A 22718-nucleotide genomic window follows, 5' to 3' on the forward strand; every position below is an offset into this window, starting at 1 on the left:
AGATAGGAAGATTACCATAGTCAGAGTCTATGGGTAAGTTCCCCTGGTATATCCATGCTTTAGATAGTCTTAAATTACAGAAATGTATAAGGAGTCTAGGTTTCAGATGAATGGTTTCCATGCTCCTGTGTAGGGGACGATTGCCCGAGCCACACATTTTGGGGCAAGTTCTATTCTTTCCTACTAGGGGCCTCACGCCCCAATGACACATGAGCCGCACACAATGGACCGGGTCAGTTATTTGTGGTCTGTTATTGCACACATTTGCAGGTAGCCTAATGCTTAATGATAATCATGTTGGCTTAGTCCATTCTCGAACAATGTGCCAAAATGTTTTGTGCGCTGGCACATTTTTGGGGCACAGTTATGACTCCGCTAGAAAAGCAATTCCCACGTATCTGTAGAGGTGAACACTCACCGGCCAGTGTGTTCCGTAGATAGACCAGACGCACTTTCTCTGTTCCAAAGATGCACAGAGATCCTTCATAATTCAACGCCCGGACCTATGGGGGAGAAGAATATTCTCTGAGTATATGATGTGGAAGATGAAGGAACTAAAAATATCAGGAACCGGTTTGGCGGCATAGCATCATCATAACTTGATCACCACCAAACGCTTGTATTGTACGTAAACACTTCACACCAGGACTATGCTTGTGAAGTAGAGACCTCCGTCAGCAGATTCATTCTCCAAGAACCAAAAGGGATTGGGAAGCCAAAATCCAGTTATAATTCTTATCCACCAATTTATGCTTTTAATGGACATTTGGGATATCCTAATACGAATTAGGGCAGTTTTACACTATCCATGATCTGCACAAAAGGGATTGCTTGCATCATATTGATTGGTGTTATGCAAAGGTTTCCTGCTTTCTTGCTAAACAGCAGTGCTGTAGTGTAATCGTATACAGTGTCAGTGCTGCTGTCTAGCAAGAAATCCTTGCATAGTAGATTGATATAATGCAATGTGGTCAGTCCATGACACAGGACTCTACACAGTCTGTCATCACAGGCTGATCATGGATCATGTGAACAATTCTGTCAATCACCTGACTAAAATAGACTGCACACCCCTCACTGCCATTACACTCACATCCCGGTCTCTCGGGTTTATGTAGATCAGACTTCCCTGTATGTTATTAGCTTAGTAACATTTGGCAAACTGATTTGTCACCATTAGAGATGAATCGACCCAATGTTTCTGTTCAGGATTATATTGCAATTGACGCCCCTAGCCATAGCTTGGCAATCCGCGAATATGTCCGAGTCTTGTAGGCCAAACCTGAGCCCAAACGGAAGCATTGGGACCGCTCATCTCGAGTCACCATGAATTTGCTTATTCCTGGTCTTGCTTCAAATTAAGGGAGACAATGACAGATAAACCATATGAGCTGTAACCTGGTAAGATTACTAAAATAGACTTACCTTCTTCAGATGGACAGTCTGAATCCACTCACTTTTTCGGACATCAAATATATCTACTGCATTTTCACTAAAAACCGTGAGATGAGGACTGGTGTACGCTGAAGGAAGAACACATTTTGGTAAGTCATACACATGGATTCTGTCCTTTCATAAAATATGGTAACAATTGTATATAGAAATGATCACAAAATTCAAGATAATGGTTCTCAAACACAAAGTTATTTGTCTTTTAAGGGTTCTTCCAAGTAATGGCCAACTCTAAAAATAGGTCATCAATAAATATAATCTGGAAAACGAATTCAAATTATGTCTAGAATGTTGTGCATGCGTCCTGCTTCTCCATTCAATACTATGGGAGTATTAGAAATTGCTGAGCATAGAGCTTGGGTATCTCTGGCATCCCCATTCTCCATCTAGGAGTGGGCCGGAGATAGCCAAACAATTTCTTATACTCCTATAGTATTGGAAGAAAGAGCAGGACACACAATCCCCCATTAAGCAATGATGCAAAAGTTACAAAACATATTAAGTTGCAATCATATACTCTGAAAACGACAAAGTATGGGTCCCCTATATGTCCAGGAACTTCCTTGTGGAAGAAGTGGTTATTTTGGAAATCAAAATACCCGATTCCCGGTTGTCTAAAAACACAAGGCCATCTATAGTTTTAATAGAAAAAGAACCAAAGAATAAACATCCTAATTCACATGTAAGAAAGAATAAATGGAGTATGAAACTCACAGCAAGCCAAAGGAGGTGCAGGCCACATGATTTCTTGTGAACGTGACTTTTTCCCTTCTGCATTCACATATATTCCAAATGTGGAGAAGCATAATAGATACTCGCTCAGCGCCAGTCTAGCTGCGCAAAGTGCGTCAGGGGCGGCTTGTATGAGAAAGGTTAGTTTGGGGTCATCAGGATTTGGAAAGTTTAACGGTGCTCCTTCATTAAGGAGAGGATAAAGAGAAAAACCAGATGGGAATCCAACACATAGCCGTTCCCCTAAGATGTCCATACACTGTACAACTCCGGCTGCTTGGAATTCTTTAATCCGACGGGGAAGACCCTTTCGGTTGGTTAACTGGAAACAGACAACCTGGCGCTTGGAGGCGGCGCAGAGAACAGCCGTGGAGCCTTGGCACACCAAACCGGTGGCAATAACCTGACAACCTTTTGCTTCAGGGATCTTCACTCCAGGAGAGTCTGGTGGGAGGTCCCAAGTAAAGAGACGAACACTATGACTCTTCCCGCAAAGGACGGCCAACTGCTGGACTTCTGAAACGGAGCGCAAAGACAACACGCGCTTGCAGTCTCCCAGCTGGGTAATTTCTAGGAAAAGTACAACAATTCGATTTGGTTAGGATGTTAGAAGATTAGAAAGACAGATAAAATAAGTATGATAAAAGAACCCGTCACCAGATTTTAAACGATTAAACTAGCAGCCCCCTCAGGCAGAGTATGAACTAGAATTCACTCTTTTATGTGAAATCTCCTAAAAAATAAAAAATAAAAATCTGTCATTTTTTTTGTCAGAGAAGTCAAGTTTAGAAGTAGAGTCACTTTAGATGCCCCCATCTTCAGTTTGTTAGGACCAGGGCTGTGGAGTCAGTAAGCCAAACCTCCGACTCCTCAACTTCCCGAACTTCGACTCCAACAAAATGGTCTCCGACTCCACAGTCCCGTTTTAATGGTCCCTCTAGCAGTGATGAGATAAATGAACTTGACTCATATCAGGCAAATGAGACTCCTTTTTTGCTCGTTTTCACAAGAGTTTAGAGAAGATAGCTAAAAGGGCAAGATAGAACATGAAAGATGAAATTCTAGAAGCGATATTTCATATAGTAGTTTATTGGCGTAAAATCTGGTGATAAATGTTCTTTAAAGGGAACCTCTCTCTAGAATGAGAAAAAAGGGAATTAATTGCTGGGTCCCCAATTAACAAGTCTGGTCTATGACAATAATGTGGTGACTGCTGCATAGCAAAAACACTAGAAAATTAGTATCTAGTGGCTAGAGAAAAAAAATTCTGAATATATTTTTAACAAAGAGATGTTAGACATTTAACATAAATAGATCACTTTATGGTGACATAATACCGGCTAAAAGTTTAGAAAAAGGTCTCACCATTTTTATTCATGTGCAGCAGAAAAAGTCCATCTTCCGTCCCCAGCGCAATCCTTTCTTGGTCTGTAAAACAGAAATACGTAACATTTACTTTGTAGATGGACAGTATGTTGTTCTAATAACGCCATAGGAATGAATGTTACCCATGATAGTGGCACAGAGTGCAGTGCGGATCAGGGGCAGTGCGCTGTCATACGCCTCCTTTAAGAGCCGCACGGAGCGATCCGGAGACCTCTGCTCCCGCAGGAGGGATTGCAGCTCCTTCAGCACTTGCACCCATTTCTGCATTTCCTCTGAAGTCTCTGCCAGGAGAAGCTGCGATGACGTGGTGAGCGGAGAGCTGAGCTGTGAGAAGGTCACCTGCAACAAAGGAAAACTTAATATCAATAGTAAAATGACTAGACATCGCACGTCGGGTCCTCAAATGACTAGAACAACAGTTGTCACTCACTGCTTGATGGGTAGTAGTTAAAAACTCAGTCCATAAGATAGGGAATACTTGCTGAGCAGTGGGGTTCCCAGCAGTGGGAGCCCCACAGATCACAAGAACAGTAAATGTACTCATGTTCTTGTGATCTGTGGGGGTCCCATTGCTGGGAACCCCACTGCTCAGCAAGTATTTCCTACCTTATGGAAAGAGTTTTATCCCCCGTTGTATACAGTCAGTGCCATAGAGATAAATAGAGCAGCAGGGGCATGTGTGACAGACTGCTCTGTTCATTTAGGGTACAAAAGACCCCACTGATCATCAAGTTATCCCCTAACCTGAAGATACTTGAGGTTTCATATCAGTGTCTGGACAACCCCTTTAGATCTTAATACATTTAAAGTTTCCTGTACATACCCGAAATATACATGGAATATCCTTGGGGTTTGCATGAATGACATCCGACTCCAAGACAGAACAGACAGAAAAATGCGGATCCCTGCTCAAAAAAAGTGACAAGACAAAAATTAATTACAAGTAAAAAAATTTATGACATACAAGAAAGCAACGAGTATGGGCCTTGCAGATACCCACCTCATATCCATGACTTGAAGGGTAGTTGTATTACACTGGGAGCTGGCATCATACATGAAGACCTTGAAGTCACTTATAATGACATAAACTCGCTGCCATCCCTTCTTCACTCCAGTGGGTTTAGGGATCTAAATGATAAAAAACATAAGAGAAAAACGTGTTCAAATGGACCAGGGTGCCTAGACTACATTCACACTTGCATTATAGTTTCCATTAATAATAAAAACAACTATGATAGTTCTGTAGAAAGAAAGCACCACAGATACCAACAATATCCGATTTGCCCCAGTGAAATGGCTTCAAACTCCTAAATGAGGTCCCAGTTCTAGAGATTGATGGGCTTCTCGCTGATGGGGCCTAGAGATGAAGGTTTCTTACGGAACATGGTTGACCAATTCCTAGAGGCCTCAATGACCGGGTACGGGAATCACTTTTTGGTTGATGTAAAAAACTTCTGTAGAATTTACTGTTTTTAATGGAAGGACATATATAGAACACAACTGGTATACATCCTTTTTATAAATACCAAAAATAGGGTAGCCAGTTATCAAATTTCTCAAGTAGCATAACCCAAAGTTTTTGGTCCTCAATGCAAACAGGTCATTTCTAACAATGTCTTCTCATAGTGAGAACTTTTTGGCTCCTTAGGCACCAGGACACTTTGTAGTGAACACCCATAGATTTCAACGATGTGATCTTTTCACATATACACAGAGCAGTTCTTTGCTCAGTTACTCTGTTCACTGTCCAATCAGAAGCTAATTTTGTGACCCAATGGGATGAAAACTGGAACACAATCTTTAGAGCTTCTAGTGTGACTCACTATTGGTCTCCACAATACAATAATAGTAATAACAATAGTCATCATAGTAGACATGTTGAACCAACCGATAAGTATCCTTCCAGGGCAGTACCGCTGCCGGTGTTTGGGTCCACTCCAAGAATCCTCTTATTTTGACTGGGGGGCGAAGGGCAAATGGTGGCACCATCACAACAGGATGCATGGCACATATATCCACACACTGCAGAAACACAGCAGGACATGAGTTATAAACCATTTTATGAGGAATCATCATGATATCCAATGGAAGCTGTTGTTACCTTCACAGCACACTCCTTGCCGCACCAGTCCAACCATGACAGAGGTACAGCGCAGACATTTTGTTGGGGACGTGAAGCTCTTCACTTTGAAGGTGTGGCTCTTCGGCTTTGAGCAAATTAAAGAAAGAATATTTGTGCTTCAATTTTCTATGTACAAATATATTATTCCTTCAGAAAATCACAGTTCAAGCTGTTCTCATATGGATATGAAATAACTGAGCGCAAAAAAAAAAAAATCACAAAAATCCCGATTTTAACATAGAATATTAGTTCAAATAGTTCCCCCAAATACTGACATATGATGAGAGAGGTCTATATGTGTTTTATGTACATTGATAATTATGTTGGCATTTACTATCCATAGCATCAGACATGACTGCATATATACCTTGTCTGAGGCCTCTTCTATAGATTCTATGATCCCGGCAGATCTCCTGTTGGCTTTATTCTTAACAGACTAGGAAGAAGACATAAAAATAAGTATTTCCAATTTTCCAGACCAATAATGTGACTATTTAGGTCCTCCGCAGTATCTGTATTCCAGCCCCACATGATGATAACCCAACTAGTTGAATAAAGTTGTAGAATGCGTCCTGAGGATCCTTTTAATGCTATGTGATGGACATTGCTGAGCACAGCACCGGACTGCACCCCCATTTACGGTCTAGAAAAGTACAGGGGATGGCCGTGCACTGTGCTTGTCAATTTCTGACCGCGTCTGTAATGTATGCGTCAGGATACATGTTCTTGTGATTGGTGTGGGTCCCATATTGCACAGGTATAAAAGTAAGCTTGAGATAGCACATCTGCACAGGGGTGAAGGAGAATGGAGCTTCAGCGCTGCACAACTTTACTGGAGGTTGAAATGTCTGTAACCTCTACACCATGAATAAGTAAAACAAATTCTGGCGGACGGATACTCACATCTGTTCGGTCTCCTCGTCTCAAGATGACACTGCTAAGACCTTGAGATTGTTCTGAGTTTTCAGAAGTCACATCTTTCTGTAGGAATAATAAAACCATCACTGACACCGTGACACACGGGTTACAATAGAGGCTTTTCCGTAGACCATCACTGATGCCACTTCCCTTATGGTTTATTTACATTATGTAGCGCTAACATTATTCATACCTCAGAACGGAATGATAAAAATGGAATGAGAGAACGCTGTGGCTTGTTTTCTGGAAAAAAAAAGTCATATTGAAGATATAGGACAATTTTACCACCAGGGATGACCCCTGTCACCTGTTGTACCCTTTGTCTTTGCTTCCTCACGGATCTTCTCAATTTCCACTCTCAACTTCTTGTTTTCTTCATCGGCCTCCAGTAGTTTTCTAAAGAGAAGCCATAAAATACACATTAAATCATCTACCTTACTATGTCACTAAAGCTCAACAAGATAACTTTCAGGGCTTGATCTCTCTTTACAACATATATTGTAGTGGATTATAAAATGGGTGGTTTGGGCAGTAACCTAGGGTCCATGCTTTCTAGGGGGCCCATGGCCACCTAAACCACCCACCAAATTTTATACTGAGAAAGACCTTCACTCGTTAAATCCTTGTACATCTGTTCCTGCTCTCAATACACATGTACCATATTTTGCGCCTTATAAGCCGCACCGGACTATAAGGCGCATTAGTCCGATGCGCCTTATATATGTAATAATTACATATATAAGGCACATCGGACTATAAGGCGCGAGGTCCGGGGGCGTGGCGGAGGTCCGGGGGCGTGGCGGAGACCCGACGGGACGCGACGGGGAACGCGGGGAAGGTGAGGGGGAGGTGGAGGAGGGCAGCGGACCATACTTGCATAGGTCCCCGCTACCGGAGACAGCAGATCTCCAGCGGGAACTGCAGACCACGCGGCAGAAGTTGTTCATGCCGCGTGGTCTGCAGTTCCCGCTGGAGATCTCCGGTCTCCGGTAGCGGGGACCTATGTAAGTATGGTCCGCTGCCCTGTGCCATAGATAGGGCGCACCGGACTATAAGGCGCACTTTGGATTACCACGGAAATCCAAGGCTTTTAAGTGCGCCTTATAGTCCGGAAAATACGGTACACAAAAACCATTTAAGGACTTTTGAAGGTCCAAAAGGTCCTGAGACCACAGATTGAAAGCAGGCAGTACACCACCTTCATTCCCCAAGATGCTGAATTCTAGTACCAAAATGAATGCCAGACTTGTAGGGGCTATAATATTCATACAGCCCATGGCCCATGGCAGTCTTAATCCACCCATGAACATACATTCAAAGGTTCCGTTACATTAAAGTGTTTGTGCCATCTTTATCATTTATGGCATGTCCACATCAGAGAGTGAAGGGGTGGCCATGACTTTAGACAGGGGTCTAGAGGGAGTTATACTAATTTCTAGGACAACTTCAGCAACAAATGGTTCAGACCGAAAAGTTCAGACCCAAAATTTGACAAAGCATCTACAAATACCACTGCGAGGCGGGTTTAAGGGAAATCCATTCTTGAAAAGGTGGTACCTAAATATTCTGGATAACTCAGGACATGAAATGTTCAAGACAGGAACTTGAATAGGACATTACCCATTTCATAGAGATTTGATGATTTACCAACACATCAGCTCTGCATAGATTTTTTTTGTTCCTTTGCCTTATTTATTTCAAAGGATTTTTCGAAAAGGTCTACAATTTTACAGAATGATATCCATACAATGTATGGGACACTGAAGTACAAATGTAAAGACACAGTGCTGGTTACACACTATGACGGTCCTCACCTGTCAGTTTCAAGGCTCTCAGACTTGAGTTTATTCAGTTCCTCCTGGATGCTCTGCTTTGCTCTTATCTCGGCATCAAGCGCAGACTGAAGTTCCAGCCGTGCGGAGGCCTCTAGTTTCTGCAGTCTTCGAGCTTTCCATTGGGTTTCCTTCAAAGTAGAAACAAAAAAAAAAATCAGATAATCTGTGACCAATAGAAAGTTTTGTTTATCAATTGAAATGACACTTTGGGAAACTTTGCAAAACTTTGCAATCATAAATCAATAATACATTCTGCATTTTGAAGGCGTCATCACTGCTCCGCAGGTTGGCGAGTGGACAATAATCTCATTGACCTTCTGTCCATCTTGATAGCGAGATGTAATTCAGCAGAAATTTCAGGGTTTTAATGAGAGTTTTTTGGTAACAATCCTCTTCTAGACTTACCCCCGTTTTCCCAGATGGGGTTTGATTTCCAGAATTTTTCAGCGTCTCCAACTCTTCAGTCATTTTGACTGACAAGGCTTGGAGATATACACGCGACTGCTTTTCATCATTTACCCTACAACCAAAAGACAAAGTAAAGCATAACTGTGTATGTGTATAATATATAGCTCAATCTGCAGAAAAGAAGAATGTTTGCATAGAATCGTCATGTACATTATTTTTCTCCAACAATTTCACACTTCTCGTCTGTTTGTGCACCTCAAATTGTGAGGGGCTACCTGCCCATGAAGTGTGCAATTGTGGGACACGAACTACAGACACCTGTGGTCCACCTAACTAAATTGTGCATGTACGTACATATACAGAGAACCATGCCCACCATACTTCCATACTGGCTCAGTCATATAAGTATGTATATAGTCAAAATGTTTCAGTATCAAAAAGACTACAGTCAACTCTATGTACAAACACTTTTAGTCACGGATAGTGTAAAAGGGAAACCGACAATGCATCAGTGGTCCTAGTAGAGTTGTGTATAGGAGTGCAATGGATGGTCCACCCCAGTGATTGACCATTACATCTTTATGTCATTAAAGGAAATCTACCATCAAAACCAAGCATGGATGAACCAGGGACACTTACTCATAGATCCAGGCACTGTGGGTGTGGCAATCATCTTATATTTGTTATCCAAGACCTCCTTCCTTCTAAAACCATCTTTTAAAATTATGTTAATTAGTCTAATTAGCCTAAAGAGCTCTGGTGGCGTTACCACAGTCACAGTGCCTGGATCTATAAGCAAGTGAGTCTGGTTAATAATCATGGATTTTGATGATTTAATCTAATTGTCATTTACTGAAAAAGATTAAACAAACAGAGAGAAGGAATTCAATTGATTAAATACAAGTAAGGCTACATGCACCCAAAAAAAAAAAAAAAATAATAATACCACACAATAAAGGTGTCTCAGTTCAATGCAGTTCAGAGACGGAGATCTGCATGACAGGCTACCTTTAGGATCATATTTAAGTAAAGAAAAGGGAATGTCCACAGATATTCAAAGTATAAATTACATCTTTATTGAATCAATTCTTGGTGCCGGACTCCGAGGGTAAGCACCCTATATATCTCACACTCCCCAAATTGCACATTACCCCTGAGGAAGCCTGCACAGACGGGTGGTACGCGTGGGGACTGCTCTCTGCCCCCATTATCCGGAGGATAGACCTTGTAAATACTAAGGTAACTATGGCCACATTTGAGGTTATGTATACATTGTAATTTTCATCACACTTGTGAATTTACTTTCTACAATTACTGCATGGTCTATGCTGTTATGTCATATGTGAACATTTCTAGTTTACCTTTATGTAATTTGTCTATTACTGGATAGTGGGGTCTTTTTGGTTGCTTGCAGCACTTATTTGTGCTCTTTTAAATGTTTTTAAGAATTTATTGATTCAATAAAGATGTAATTTATACTTTGAATATCTGTGGAAATCCGCTTTTCTTTACTTAAATATGATGCAAAATTGGGTGTCTTATCTTTAAATTTACTGAAAGGTTACCTTTAGGATATGATGACTTTACCCTTGCAATTAGGTTGAACCACTTTTTAAACAAACTAAACAAGTACTAAAAAATATTGAGTAACCCACAATCAGTCACATAAATGAATTCTTAGAGATCCTCTTAAATAAGAGGCCGCTGGGAGAGGCTTTGCCACATGTTACAATAAGAAAAGAAGATGGCTCACCATTGTAGAATGTCTGTGATTTGGGCTTCCCAGTTGGCCAATGTTTCTTTCTTATCATCCAATAATCTGACTTCTTCTTCCATTTGTTTCTGAGATGATGACAGCTTTTCTGAAATTGTTTTTAACTGTAAAAAAGAAAGCATACGTATAATAATCTTACATGACGGCAGTAATCATCCTATTACGGAAGATAAACTCAAAGATGGTGACATAACAGATTCCAGCAAAGGCCTCTCACCCTGACTATTTCTTCTTGAAGTTTTCGGTTCTCCTCCTTAAGCTGATTCTTCTCCCGTTCATTCACCTTTTGGATCTGCTGCAGCTCCTCCTCTTGCGTGCGAGCACTAAGAGGGGAAAAAGAATGGTAAATTTTAACCTCTTAATTAGTCACCTGTACAACCAGGATGAGGTGAGCAGTCAGATTTCTGTGTCATCCAGGAACTATGGTGGTGGACAGTGAAGGTGGATGGATAAAATGAGTATAACTACTCCCAACACTGATAAATAATGGACACTGTTTGGACAACCGATTTATACACAGTAGGTACTAGTATAAAATTCACCTATCATTTCTTGTTTTCCCAATGGCCTCCTGCATTCCTTCTAGTTCATGTTTTAAGGACATCAGTTCCTCCACCTTCTCGCCAAGCTCCCTACGGAGTAATTTGTTCTCATTGGCTTGTTCTCCCTCTCGACGGGAAAATTCTTCCCTCAGTTGAGAAAGTTCAGTCTCTAGTTGTTGGATCCGTCTTTCAAGTTCGCTTTTCTGCTGGCTCATCTCAAAGCTATGAAGTGAACCACTGATGACTGGAGAAGTGACAGTCTGCTGAAACTGTAGATGGACAGACAGAATTTTCACCACTACATCATTTTACAAAACACACAAATGTAATTGTCAGAGAGATGAACACCAAAAGCCTCAAAAGTAAAGACTGCTCATGTTTTAACTATTACCTTCACTCTTTCCAGGTCTTCCAAAGCCTGGGCCGCTAGGGCTTCACTTCTTTCCACTAACTTCTTCTGTCGTTCCACTTCTATGGTCAAATCCTCCATTAGTGATTCTGCCTAAAATTAAAAAATGTATAGTAAATAAATTGTATATAAAACAGTTGTTCATTATTTTGATACAAAACATTTGAAGTTAGTAGTTTTTATAATATCAGATTAACCCCTATCCACTTAGTAGTGTAGAAGTGCTAAGTCAATAGGGGGTCCCTTCACTGGGATCCCCAGCGATTAGCAGAATGAGTGAGGGACTTCAAAGATACACACTACCTCGCCCTTCACTGTCATGACTTCTACCATCATAGTCAAGCATAATATACCAGGGCATAGATCCAGGCACCATGACTGTGGTAATCATCTTATATTTATTATCCATGGCCTCCTTCCTTCTAAAATCAACTTTCGAAATTATGCATAGGCCACACCGGCTTCAAGTAGACAGTACTGCTCAGGCTTGCTCCATTAAAAGTTAGGACTCATGACCAGCATTCTCATATTTTTGGAAAGTTTTAGGATCTGAACCCCACCGATCTAGCACTTACACCCTATCCAGTCTATAGGGATTTGGCTTGGTATTATTACAACCCTTTCATAGATAATACATTTAAAAAAATTATGTCTTCAGAAGATTTATATGTATAGGATGGACAACTTTATCAATTTATGTTCTTACCTCTCTCCTATTCGCTTCTGCTTTATGCAGGTCCTTTCTAAGGGTCCTCACTTTCTCTGACGCCGCTTCCGCTTCATCTTCTTTATCTTTCAGTCTACGGGACAATCTACTGTTTTGAGTACTTAGCCCTTCGCACTTGTCTTCTATTACACGCAGCTCATCCTGAGTTTTTCTTTGCTTCTCGGAAGCCATCCTCAGGTCTTCACCTTGAGACTTTAGTTGCTCTAACAAATCGGCGAGATCCTGTCATTTAATAAAAGAAAATCATAGACTGAAACCATGTATGTAACTTATCTTTATGGGCACAACATACAATGAGTTATGGAGCTGAACACATTTTCTAGTTATTACCTTTGTATACCGATCTTTATCTTGTTTGAGTGTTTTGATCTGTTTCTCCAAGGACTGGATTTGAGCTCCTGATGAGGTCTCCTGTTCTGTGGATTTTTCTGTGAAATAAAGTATTAATTAACCTTTAAAATCATTCCTCCCCTAAGCGTTCGGTAGTTAATTGCTTTCCCTATACATGAGTTGGATTACCCGCTACCGTTTGCCAATATTGCCAAAAATGTAGAAATAGGTAGAGGGGCTTCTCCATTTTGAGCCAAATTTGCAAACAATGGTAATATAGTGCAGTAGTGAATTACAAGAAGGGCATTTTGGGCAGGAACCTGGGGGTTCAAGCCTTCTAGGTAGCCCATGGCCACCCAAACCAACCACCAAAATGTATACACATGAAGACTTTCACCTATGAAACCCTTGTACATCTGCTCCTACTTTCAATACACATGTACACAAGAGCCATTTCAGGACCTTTCAAGGTCTTCCATAGGTCCTGAAACAGCAGATTGAAAGCAGGCAGAAGGGAGGCATCCTCCATTCCCCAAGAAGCTTGATTCTAGTACCATATGTATACCATATACAAAGTTATTTCAAGACTTGTAGGGGCTATAATATTCATACAGCCCAGGTGCCCATGGCTGTCTTAGTCCGACCCTGGCCATATGGTATTAACATGGTGGCCCTCTGCAGACTCATTACCATATTAAAACACTCTTCCATTCAGCTCCTCTCCTGCTCACGACCTTCTCCATATAAAACCTTAAAGGGAACCTGTCACCATGGACCTAATTTTCACTAAAGACAGGTTGAAGGAGCCCATCACACTTGCAGTGCAAATACAGGCGGTCCCCTACTTAAGGACACCAGACTTACAGACAACCCATAGTTACAGACAGACCCCTCTGACCTCTGGTGAAGCTTTCTGAATGCTTTACTATAGTCCCCGATTACAATGATCAGCTGCAAGGGGTCTGTAATGAAGCTTTATTTATAATCCTTGGTCCCATTACAGCAAAAAAATTTTTAAACTCCAATTGTCACTGGGGCTAAATTTTTTCTGTCTGGATCTACAATTTTAAAATATACAGTTTCGACTTATATACAAATTCAACTTAAGAACAAACCTCCGGACCCTATCTTGTATGTAATCTGGGGACTGCCTGTATATCTTTCTGCCTTTTCTAAGCATCTGCGTCGCAACTATGTGTTATAACTTACCTTGCACCTTGATAGAATCCTATTAAGTCCCAGGGGTGACAGTCACAAGCAACCAAACCAAAGTCCAACCCCTGGGACTAAACAGAGGATTCAGTCAGGATGCAAGGCAAGTTAAAATAAACAAATATGTTGTAATGCAAATGCTTAGAGAAAGCAGAAATACATATTTGCAATGCAGCGGTCATGGGCTTCTACAAGCTGTCTTTAGTGAAAATTAGGTCCCTGGTGACAGGTTCCCTTTAAAACTTCTATGCGACTCAAATTCTGCTGGCAGGACATATAGAAGCTCATTTAGCTGTAACATTACACAGACATCTATAGAATGGGGACGGGGAAGTAAACTGGAACCGACAGTTCCACTCAGGTAGAACTGAAATCACACACAAAGCCTACAGAGGGGAACACTGAAATAATTTTTTTTTTTAAATCCCAGTCGTTAAATTCCATAGTAATTAACTTATAATGTTCACATACCTGCTAATTTTTTCTGGAGAATTTCCATTTCTGTCTTCAGACTCCGGATTTCATGGTCTTTAGCCGGCGATTCAGATTTTGTAACATGGGAATTCTGTATGACATCTTCAAGGCAAAATAGGAATTATAATTATGGATGGAGAACACTATAACTTATAATACACTAACTTGCTGCCATCATAGCATGGAAGCATTTTAGCGGCATTTAAGAATGGTGACATGACCTGGCAAGTGCAAATAAACCTCTACACAACTACAGTACTATGCCTAAAAAGGCATTTGGAAGCCAGACATATGAAATTATTGGAGGCTTGGAAGACAACTCTTTTGTTCTCCTATCATCATGCTTGATTAATACTATACTACTATACTATAATATACTATACTATAATACTATACTATAATAGGTGGAGTAATGGCTTCCAAACTTTCAGCATTTTGGCAGCCTAGCGGAATTCTTGCCAATGACCAAGAGATAAAATCCGTAAACCGATCGGAGCCAGGAGAATCTCCTGGATAAACAGATCACATGTCAATGGCCAATCTCATCAAAACAAGTTGGCCAGTCCCATAAGATGTGTTATAAGGAAAGAACCCATCCCACCCTGCTAATGCCAACACACTGGGGGATAGATGGACTGGGGCAGGAGTAGGATACAAGTGCATCACAATTTTGTCTCCCTAGGAGAGTGGTGGCTAACCTATGGCACTGGTGCCAGAGGTGGCACTCAGAGCCCTTTCTGTGGGCACTCAGGCCATCACCAGAGATGACTCCAGGTATCTTCCTGCAGTCCCAGACAGCCCAGGACTTGCTGTGCACAGTGCTACCTGGGACTACTGGAGGAGTGGGAAGGTGTGGACAGATCTGGATTATCATTGGAGCTCCTGCTCCGGCCCTGACAATTCTTCCTGTTAATGGACCCAGGAGGGAAGCTACAATGATCATCCAAATTTATTCTATGTTCTGCTTTATGGTTGTCCTCAGGGTGCTGGTATCAATGAAAGCTGTGACAGAGAAGGGAGCATAAATCACAACTTAAATTTCTGTGTTGGCACTTTGCGATAAATAAGTGGTTCTTGGTTGTAGTTTGGGCACTCGGTCTCTAAAAGGTTCGCCATCACTGCCCTAGGACATTGGACTTGAGAAATCATGATCACTCATTTATTCTAGTCTAAATATGCAACATTTTTTGCAAAACAGAAAAATTTGTCAACAAAGCCTAGCGATATACTGATATTTAGTTAAGCAGTGAAGTTTTAGGGGAAAAGTATTCTGAAGGACAATTACCTGTAACAGATTCTTTTTCTTGCCCTGGTCTGGTTCCCACACCATTGGTAACCACACAGTTAATCAGCGATCCTTTGTCTGAGAATGGGCTACAATGTAGAAAGAACAATACAAAACAATAAGCCCACAGAAGGAGAACATAAAAAGTATTTGGTTTCCGCTGCTTTGTTAAGATTAGACTTACATCTGCACCTAGGTGTATGTTTTTGACAGATTTTCATGGATCAAAGCAAAAAGAACAAAAGACTGCATTATCTTTAGTGGTTTCTTTGGGTTTTTTTTACTACCGTTTAGAATACCAGAGAACATTGCTATTCAGCTCACCAACAATAATGGAAACCTGACGGCACAGAGGTTTAAGAAAGCCGACTAATGGCATTGGCCATTTTAGAAACTTTGGCAATTTTATAGAAAAAAAACAACAGAATGAAAGTGTCCTTATCAACGCTCTTGCTGAGCATCACTAGGGAACATCCCTACTTGGCTTTTACACAGTGGACATGGTAAGCAGTCATCTGCTCAGGTTGACTTCTCAGCCCGAATCTTGTCTCCCTACCCCTGTTGTCTGCCAGTATGTGGATATTGCACTAGCATTTGGCTTGTAGCGCTAATTGCTCCCCTTTGTTTCTGCCATTTTATTTGGCAATCCACTTTCTGCATTTTTTCGAAAAAATATCAGAATATGCCTTTAATACTTTCACAACTGGCATATGACTATATGTATCCTAATTGCACAAACCCAGTGCAGATAGTATGCTTATAGGGGTCATGACAGTGGCCTACTTTAAACAGCTATATCTTCTGAACTATGGCAACTAGAAACACAGTTTCATTTTAAAGAGAAGAATCTCTTCTTTAATATTGCCACAGAACCGGAGATATCCACTGTTAGGCTCCAATCACATGGCTATAATTGTGGCTGTTATTTGGCTGCTCAAATGGCACACGGTCACGGTGCAGTGAGTACATAGTGTCTCACAGTGCTGTCACTGAGCCGGGCAGATGCTCGGCTTACAATGGAGAGTGAAGGGGTGAGGAGTGCTCAGCCCTCCTGCTTCCTCCACCTGGCTGTGTGTTACACCCTGGATCCAGTGAGGAAGGGCACACGGCCATGTGAATGAGACCTTGGAGTTACAATTAGAAATGAGATTTTTTTATATTAAAGTCTCAGTTTTGACTAACTTTAAACAAACAGCAAATATCTCTTGGTAAAGTGGCACCTAAAAACACAATCCTGGTGCGATTTTTAGGGGGGAGATTTCACACCAGAATTGTAATTCTAGGTGCCACAGTTCAGAAAAATCTAGCCATTTGAAATCTGTCCCTCCATTTCAGCCTGTCAGCCAAAGGCAGAATGTAGAAGGACCTGCAGAGAGACAGAGCTGAAAGTTTGGAAAAGTATGTGCATCCTCTGCAACCGTAGCTAAACCTTGGGGTAGGGTGACTGATTAGAGCTGTAGATATTTTGGTACAGGTTTATTCAATCATTTGACTATAATATTTCATTAATAAAAATATCCCATCATGTGAAGGTCTAACAAGTTATGAAAAAAAACTTGACAAGTAAAGCGATAGTCATTTCAAGCAGAACAGAACGGCTGAATGGCCATTGCAATATTTTTAAGAGTTTACATTTTACTTTTTAATTTATTTTAATGAAAATGTCAATAGTAGATATATTTTTTAAATACATGTACAAGACTGTATATATTAGAGAGAGGAATAATGGTTATTTCTAGATCTATTACCATACTAGTAATCACTTCACGCCAGCGCCACTACATATTCAATACAATACACTCTAAAGGATACATTTATTTGCTTTAAGTACAACTAGCAAGACCCTGAACATGCGTACCAGTTTGATGTAAATGTAAATCCCACAAATGGAAGGAGATGCGCTGCAAAACCATTCAAATTATTTGGAGGCAAGGTTTCCTGGAAATAAACATACCAGAAGTCAAAAAGGAGGAAAATATACACACAAAATAATCTGAATAATGTTTATATAGATGAAATGTATTTACTTTAAAACAGATAAAAACTAATGCGCAACCAGTCATAAAACACAGTCATACATCATTCTTATACGAGCCAAATATTGGCTTTCTAGGGTCTAAAATATAATAATAATAATACTTTATTTATATAGCGCCTACAGATTACACAGTGCTGCACAAAGCAAATTGCTCCCTGTCCCCATGGGGCTCACAATCTAAACAACCTACCAGTATGTTTTGGAGTGTGGGAGGAAACCGGGGGACCCGGAGGAAACCCACGCAAACACGGAGAGAACATACAAACTCTTTGCAGGTCTGTTGACCTGGACCATATAGTAAATTGGATCAGTTTTACCAGCTCTATGTTGTAACGACCCCAAGTAATTTCATAGGAACAAGTAAAAGTGGAATTCATTGACATATAACCTCAAGTGGGGCTTACATTTTAGAGACCATATCATTACCAAATTACCTACCGAATTTTTCAAAGATTCATCATCCACATCAAAATTGGAGGTATCCGCTGGACTGTCAACCTCAGGGATGTAAGGAGGAACAGCTGTATGCAAGTTATCCCAGTCTATTCCTTTGAAGAATGGATGTTTCTTGAAGTCATCGACGCCACCTCTGCCGAGTCGGTTTTCTTGTCGGCAGATGAGGCGTTTGATGAGATCCTTTGCATGGTCAGACACATCGGTGATGTCAGATGGGAACTGCAGATGTTCCTGCACAAATAGTGTACACCAATGAACAAACAATACAAATAGGCCATACAATAACACAGTACGGAGGGAGTGTGTAGGTCAGGGAAATATTTGTGGTACAATAGTTCTTTTAGCCCTCTACTTTTTCTCCATTTTTGTTAACTTTAAATAGCATACTGAGAATCCTGTGTGGTATGTGGCTACTTGCAGCATTTTTAAAATATACAATCTGCTCAGGATCAGTTCAGACAGATAACTCTATTGTGACCCGAATTTCCTGATATTCCTGATTCACCCACCCGTCAATCTTTCGGGCACTTCTTGTTTAGTCTACAATATACTGCAGGTAGCCATTTGCCAATAATTATGAATAGTGTGAATCACTATTACAAAGTGTAAATTAATCTCTGGAATTTATTGTGCAATTCACTATATAGATCAACAATGTTATCTTTGCATGAACATGTGCATTAAAAATAGGCTTCAGCCTTGTATAAGATGACCATACATATATTGTATATACCTCGTGATTCATTATTTTTCCATATGTTTCCACAAGGGATTCTGCATAGAAAGGCGTCTCTCCAAAGAGAATTTCATACATGGAGACTCCGAGTGACCACCAGTCACACTCTGTCCCGTACTTGCCCTTGCCATCCTCCATGGCTTGGAGAATTTCTGGTGAAATGTAATCTGGTGTGCCAACAGCGACCGACGACTCTACCTAAAGAAGAAAAATACAGCCAGACTTACAGTACATCAGTTACGGAATAGACCTATTATTTAGACAATGCTGATACTCTTGGAATGTGACAATGATAGGGGCATATGGAGGAGATTTATCAGAAGTGTCCGAGAGCAGAAAAGTTCGAGTTGCTCATGGCAACTAATCAGAGCTCAGCTTTCATTTTCCCACAATAGTTGGGGGCCTCTGGAGCCCGGCAGAAGTTACACCTCTGCGGTTCTCCTGTTCTGCACCACAGTGGATATTGTACTCTTCCATACGTTTTAAAAGAAATCTACCATTTGATTTTATGCATTGTGAACCAAACATACCTTGAGAATGCTGTAGCTACAATGATGCTGAATATGGGTTTTTTAAATATTTAAACATATAAAAAACAAGATAATGTATCACAACATACCATATTGCATTTGTCAAGATACAGCGCTATGTCAAGATACAGCGCAAGTGTAACACAAATCTTGATCAAGTAAAGTACATAAACCATCAACATGTAGTGTCTCGTGTGGTTTCCAACTCAACCTCTCGTAACAGAACGAGCCATGTCCTGTCCCTCTTGAAAAAGGGGTACCTTTACTTTTCAAGTCATGTAGTAAATCCTTCCATGTAGGAGATCCATCCAATGATTGGCTATATATTTGCATGCTAAAAAAAAGATCTTCTCTCAGAAAAGTTTGAGTGCAGATAAAATTACTCATTTAGAAGGCCAAAAAGGTATATTTTGGGATCAAGGGCAAAGGCCTGACCCGATTTATCTGTTAGTTTGGAAAGGATTGCTGACCAAAAAGATTGTGCAGTCGGACATTCCCAGATAGAGTTGAATCACTCTATTATTTAAAGCCGGTGAAACGAACCGGTGTGAGTGTGTGAGTCCAATAAATCCGTATACTCCTCCTCACTTAAGGGAGGGATCAAAGTCCTCCACCCCTCCAATGAACAACATGACATATTTTGGGTTTTAGCTTGGAATAAATATTAGATATAAGGCCACCAGGGCCCTGAGACCTAATCACTCCTATCAGTGGGCAAGAGGAAAGCGTGTCAGATAAGTTAGGGAACTGGGCCTGTATTGCATGTCTCAGTTGTAGAAACCTGTGAAAGCCACGTTTGGGGATTTGGTATGTGGATTTTAGCTGTTCAAAAGATAGAAAAGAGGTCTCATCCCAAATATCGGAGATAGTGTGTATAAGGTGAGGCACAACTCATCTGTGATATGTGATAGCCCGAGGGGGTTTTCGTGAAGGCCACAACTTTATTGGCTTGCCTCCAAAACTGTCTATCTTGCCCACTGTCCAGATGTGGGAGTGTTGTAGATGCAGAATATGTTTAATCCCCGAACTGAGTGATTTTGCTAAAAAGAAACAAATTATAAAATTTAGGAAAAACTGGGCTGCCATACATAAAGCACATTACTTCCACATACACAGGAGCCTCCAGAACTGTCAAGGCAGGACTAATCAACCTGAGCTGGATGACTCATACATAGCAGCTGAGGGATGGTGCAGCGATTGATTACATCTGCCTTTCAGGGACAACACAGTGATGAGGTATTCTCCGCAGGCCAAGGCTGGAGAAGTGCATAATTAGGGTGAGGAGAGCGCTGGGCAGCCACAGGAGCGGGAGACTCATTATCATAATTTTATAATTTACACTCAGTTCAGGGATTAAACAAGATATGTCTCTGCATCAGTGTAGCTACAGCATTCTCAAGGTATGTTTGGTTTATAATGCATGATGAAGATTTTCTTTATATGTAACTTTTTTTTTTTTTTAAATAAAATCCTATACCAATGAACAAGCAATAAATTAAAAGTCAACAATTTTATTGGAGGTGTAGAATCATTAAAGGGGTATTCTCATCAGGGCATTCACATTCAGTTTCATTAATCTGATATAGATATATATATATATATATATATATATATATATATATATATATATATATATATATATATATATATATATATATATATATATATATATATATATATATAAAACATTTCTTCAATTAGATGTTATTACAAAAAAAAAAATGTTCCCGTGTGAAAAATTTCTCATACATGTAGTGATATGGTCCCTTAGAACCTTAGAAACCAGACTGTGTCCCTGGTTACGGCCACCTCTGCTGGTGGGGTTGCACAAAGAAACAAAAAGTTTCTGAATATTAAATGTCCGAGGAGTTACTCTAGGTCCCACAGCTGTCCTGTAATAATGAACACTGAATCCAGGTGGTCAGGAAGGGTGCATGTCTCGCCACCACTACCAAAATGTGAGGTGGTCGTATCTGAGGAAGCAATCTCGTTTCTAAGGGACAAAATGACTACATTTATGAGAAATTATCTTCACACAGGAACATTTTTATTAATAACATCCAATTGAAGAAATGTTTACATGTGGCAAATGAATTAAATTAAATGTGCATGCCCAGATGGGAATACCCCTTTAACAATACCTTAGATACAGTCAGTATTATTACCATGCCATCCGGTCGCATTTTCAAACAAGATCCAAAGTCTGCAAGTCGGATGTGGCCTTTCAAGTCAATGAGAATATTATCCGGTTTTATATCTCTGTAGGGATCAAAAAACATATTGAAAAAGCGGCATCATAGAAAGTACAAGGGCTAATTACAAGTAACTAAAAGGGCTAACTCGCACATTGTAATGAATGGGTAAGACCTACGGTTGTTATGGCAACAGATCATCACCTAGTACTAGCAGTCCAGACAATCAGGAATCTCGGACTGAATCATTACTGTGTTACAGTTCCAGTGACCTACACACATGGTTTATTACACACACTTACATATACATCTATGCACTGTTACACAGATAGACCTATAATCCATTATAGCCTTATGACTACTATACACACCCTACCTGCTATGATGTATGTGCAACATCCCCCACCGGGGCCTAGCCTTTTCTTGGGGCCTGGAGACAGCCTGGGCCCGCAGTACCTGAGTGGCTGGCGGTTGCGGCCTAAGCACGCTTGTGTCACGGTGCTTGGTAAGGGGAACCGGAGGGCTGTCCTACAGCCTGGCAGGTCTCCAGCAGGGTGGTGTTGGCAAGAAAATGATGAGGGAGAGGCTGCTATAGCGGATCTCCCTGGGGCAACCCTTTGGTGTCTAGAGTATGAGTCTCTGTGTGGTGGACAGGGTGCCCGTGATGGTGACAGCCGGAGTAGCAGGGACCAGACGGAGGCAGAGGTTGAACAAAAACAACTTACAGTTCTTTATTGGAACCGACAGGAACCGCAGCAACGTGCCTTTAACAGAGTAGTGGAGTACTGAGATGCAAGTTGGAGAGAGCCACAGGAGGGATTCTCAGCCTGGATGCAGAGGGCAGGCTGGGAGGTAGCTGTGTCCTAATAGGAAGCTTCAGCTTTATCCTGGATTGCTTCAGGTATCACCCTTAAAGGTAGGATGATACCCCTTTCCTCACTAACTAGCTATTAGCTTCACTCTTCAGGCCGGGGCTAGGCTCACCTGCTCTTGGTCTGGTGTGCTGACTGCACAGACTCCTCTGAGTCTCTAATCTGAGAGAGTGAACTCTCTCCTCACACTGCACTCTCTTCTGAGAGAGAACTAACCTCTTCTGGAAGTTTCCAGGGATCTTGTTACTCCCCTGGTCAGGTGGTGGCTGCCCCTCCAATCACATCTCA

General features: G+C 41.0%; 1 protein-coding gene across 1 annotated transcript in view; it reads right to left on the reverse strand.

The window, feature by feature from the left end:
• The window catches only part of LOC140071037 (serine/threonine-protein kinase MRCK alpha-like), a 70225-nt gene that overhangs the window by 5239 nt on the left and 42268 nt on the right, over positions 1 to 22718 (reverse strand). The window contains exons 6-32 of the mRNA XM_072118257.1: positions 21532 to 21625; positions 18834 to 19034; positions 18083 to 18331; positions 17465 to 17544; positions 15607 to 15695; positions 14319 to 14423; positions 12636 to 12733; positions 12285 to 12527; positions 11561 to 11671; positions 11170 to 11438; positions 10845 to 10950; positions 10607 to 10731; positions 8851 to 8965; positions 8425 to 8573; positions 6927 to 7006; positions 6804 to 6853; positions 6596 to 6673; positions 6060 to 6128; positions 5672 to 5777; positions 5459 to 5592; positions 4571 to 4698; positions 4394 to 4475; positions 3693 to 3909; positions 3550 to 3612; positions 2167 to 2754; positions 1426 to 1523; positions 419 to 503 (exon numbers count right to left, since the gene is read on the reverse strand). Of these exons, the coding sequence (XP_071974358.1) occupies positions 419 to 503; positions 1426 to 1523; positions 2167 to 2754; positions 3550 to 3612; positions 3693 to 3909; positions 4394 to 4475; positions 4571 to 4698; positions 5459 to 5592; positions 5672 to 5777; positions 6060 to 6128; positions 6596 to 6673; positions 6804 to 6853; positions 6927 to 7006; positions 8425 to 8573; positions 8851 to 8965; positions 10607 to 10731; positions 10845 to 10950; positions 11170 to 11438; positions 11561 to 11671; positions 12285 to 12527; positions 12636 to 12733; positions 14319 to 14423; positions 15607 to 15695; positions 17465 to 17544; positions 18083 to 18331; positions 18834 to 19034; positions 21532 to 21625 (3812 nt within the window). The remainder of the gene's footprint in view (positions 1 to 418; positions 504 to 1425; positions 1524 to 2166; positions 2755 to 3549; positions 3613 to 3692; positions 3910 to 4393; positions 4476 to 4570; positions 4699 to 5458; positions 5593 to 5671; positions 5778 to 6059; positions 6129 to 6595; positions 6674 to 6803; positions 6854 to 6926; positions 7007 to 8424; positions 8574 to 8850; positions 8966 to 10606; positions 10732 to 10844; positions 10951 to 11169; positions 11439 to 11560; positions 11672 to 12284; positions 12528 to 12635; positions 12734 to 14318; positions 14424 to 15606; positions 15696 to 17464; positions 17545 to 18082; positions 18332 to 18833; positions 19035 to 21531; positions 21626 to 22718) is intronic.

This window comes from Engystomops pustulosus, chromosome 7, assembly GCF_040894005.1.
Source record: "Engystomops pustulosus chromosome 7, aEngPut4.maternal, whole genome shotgun sequence".
NCBI classification, from domain to species: Eukaryota; Metazoa; Chordata; class Amphibia; order Anura; family Leptodactylidae; genus Engystomops; species Engystomops pustulosus.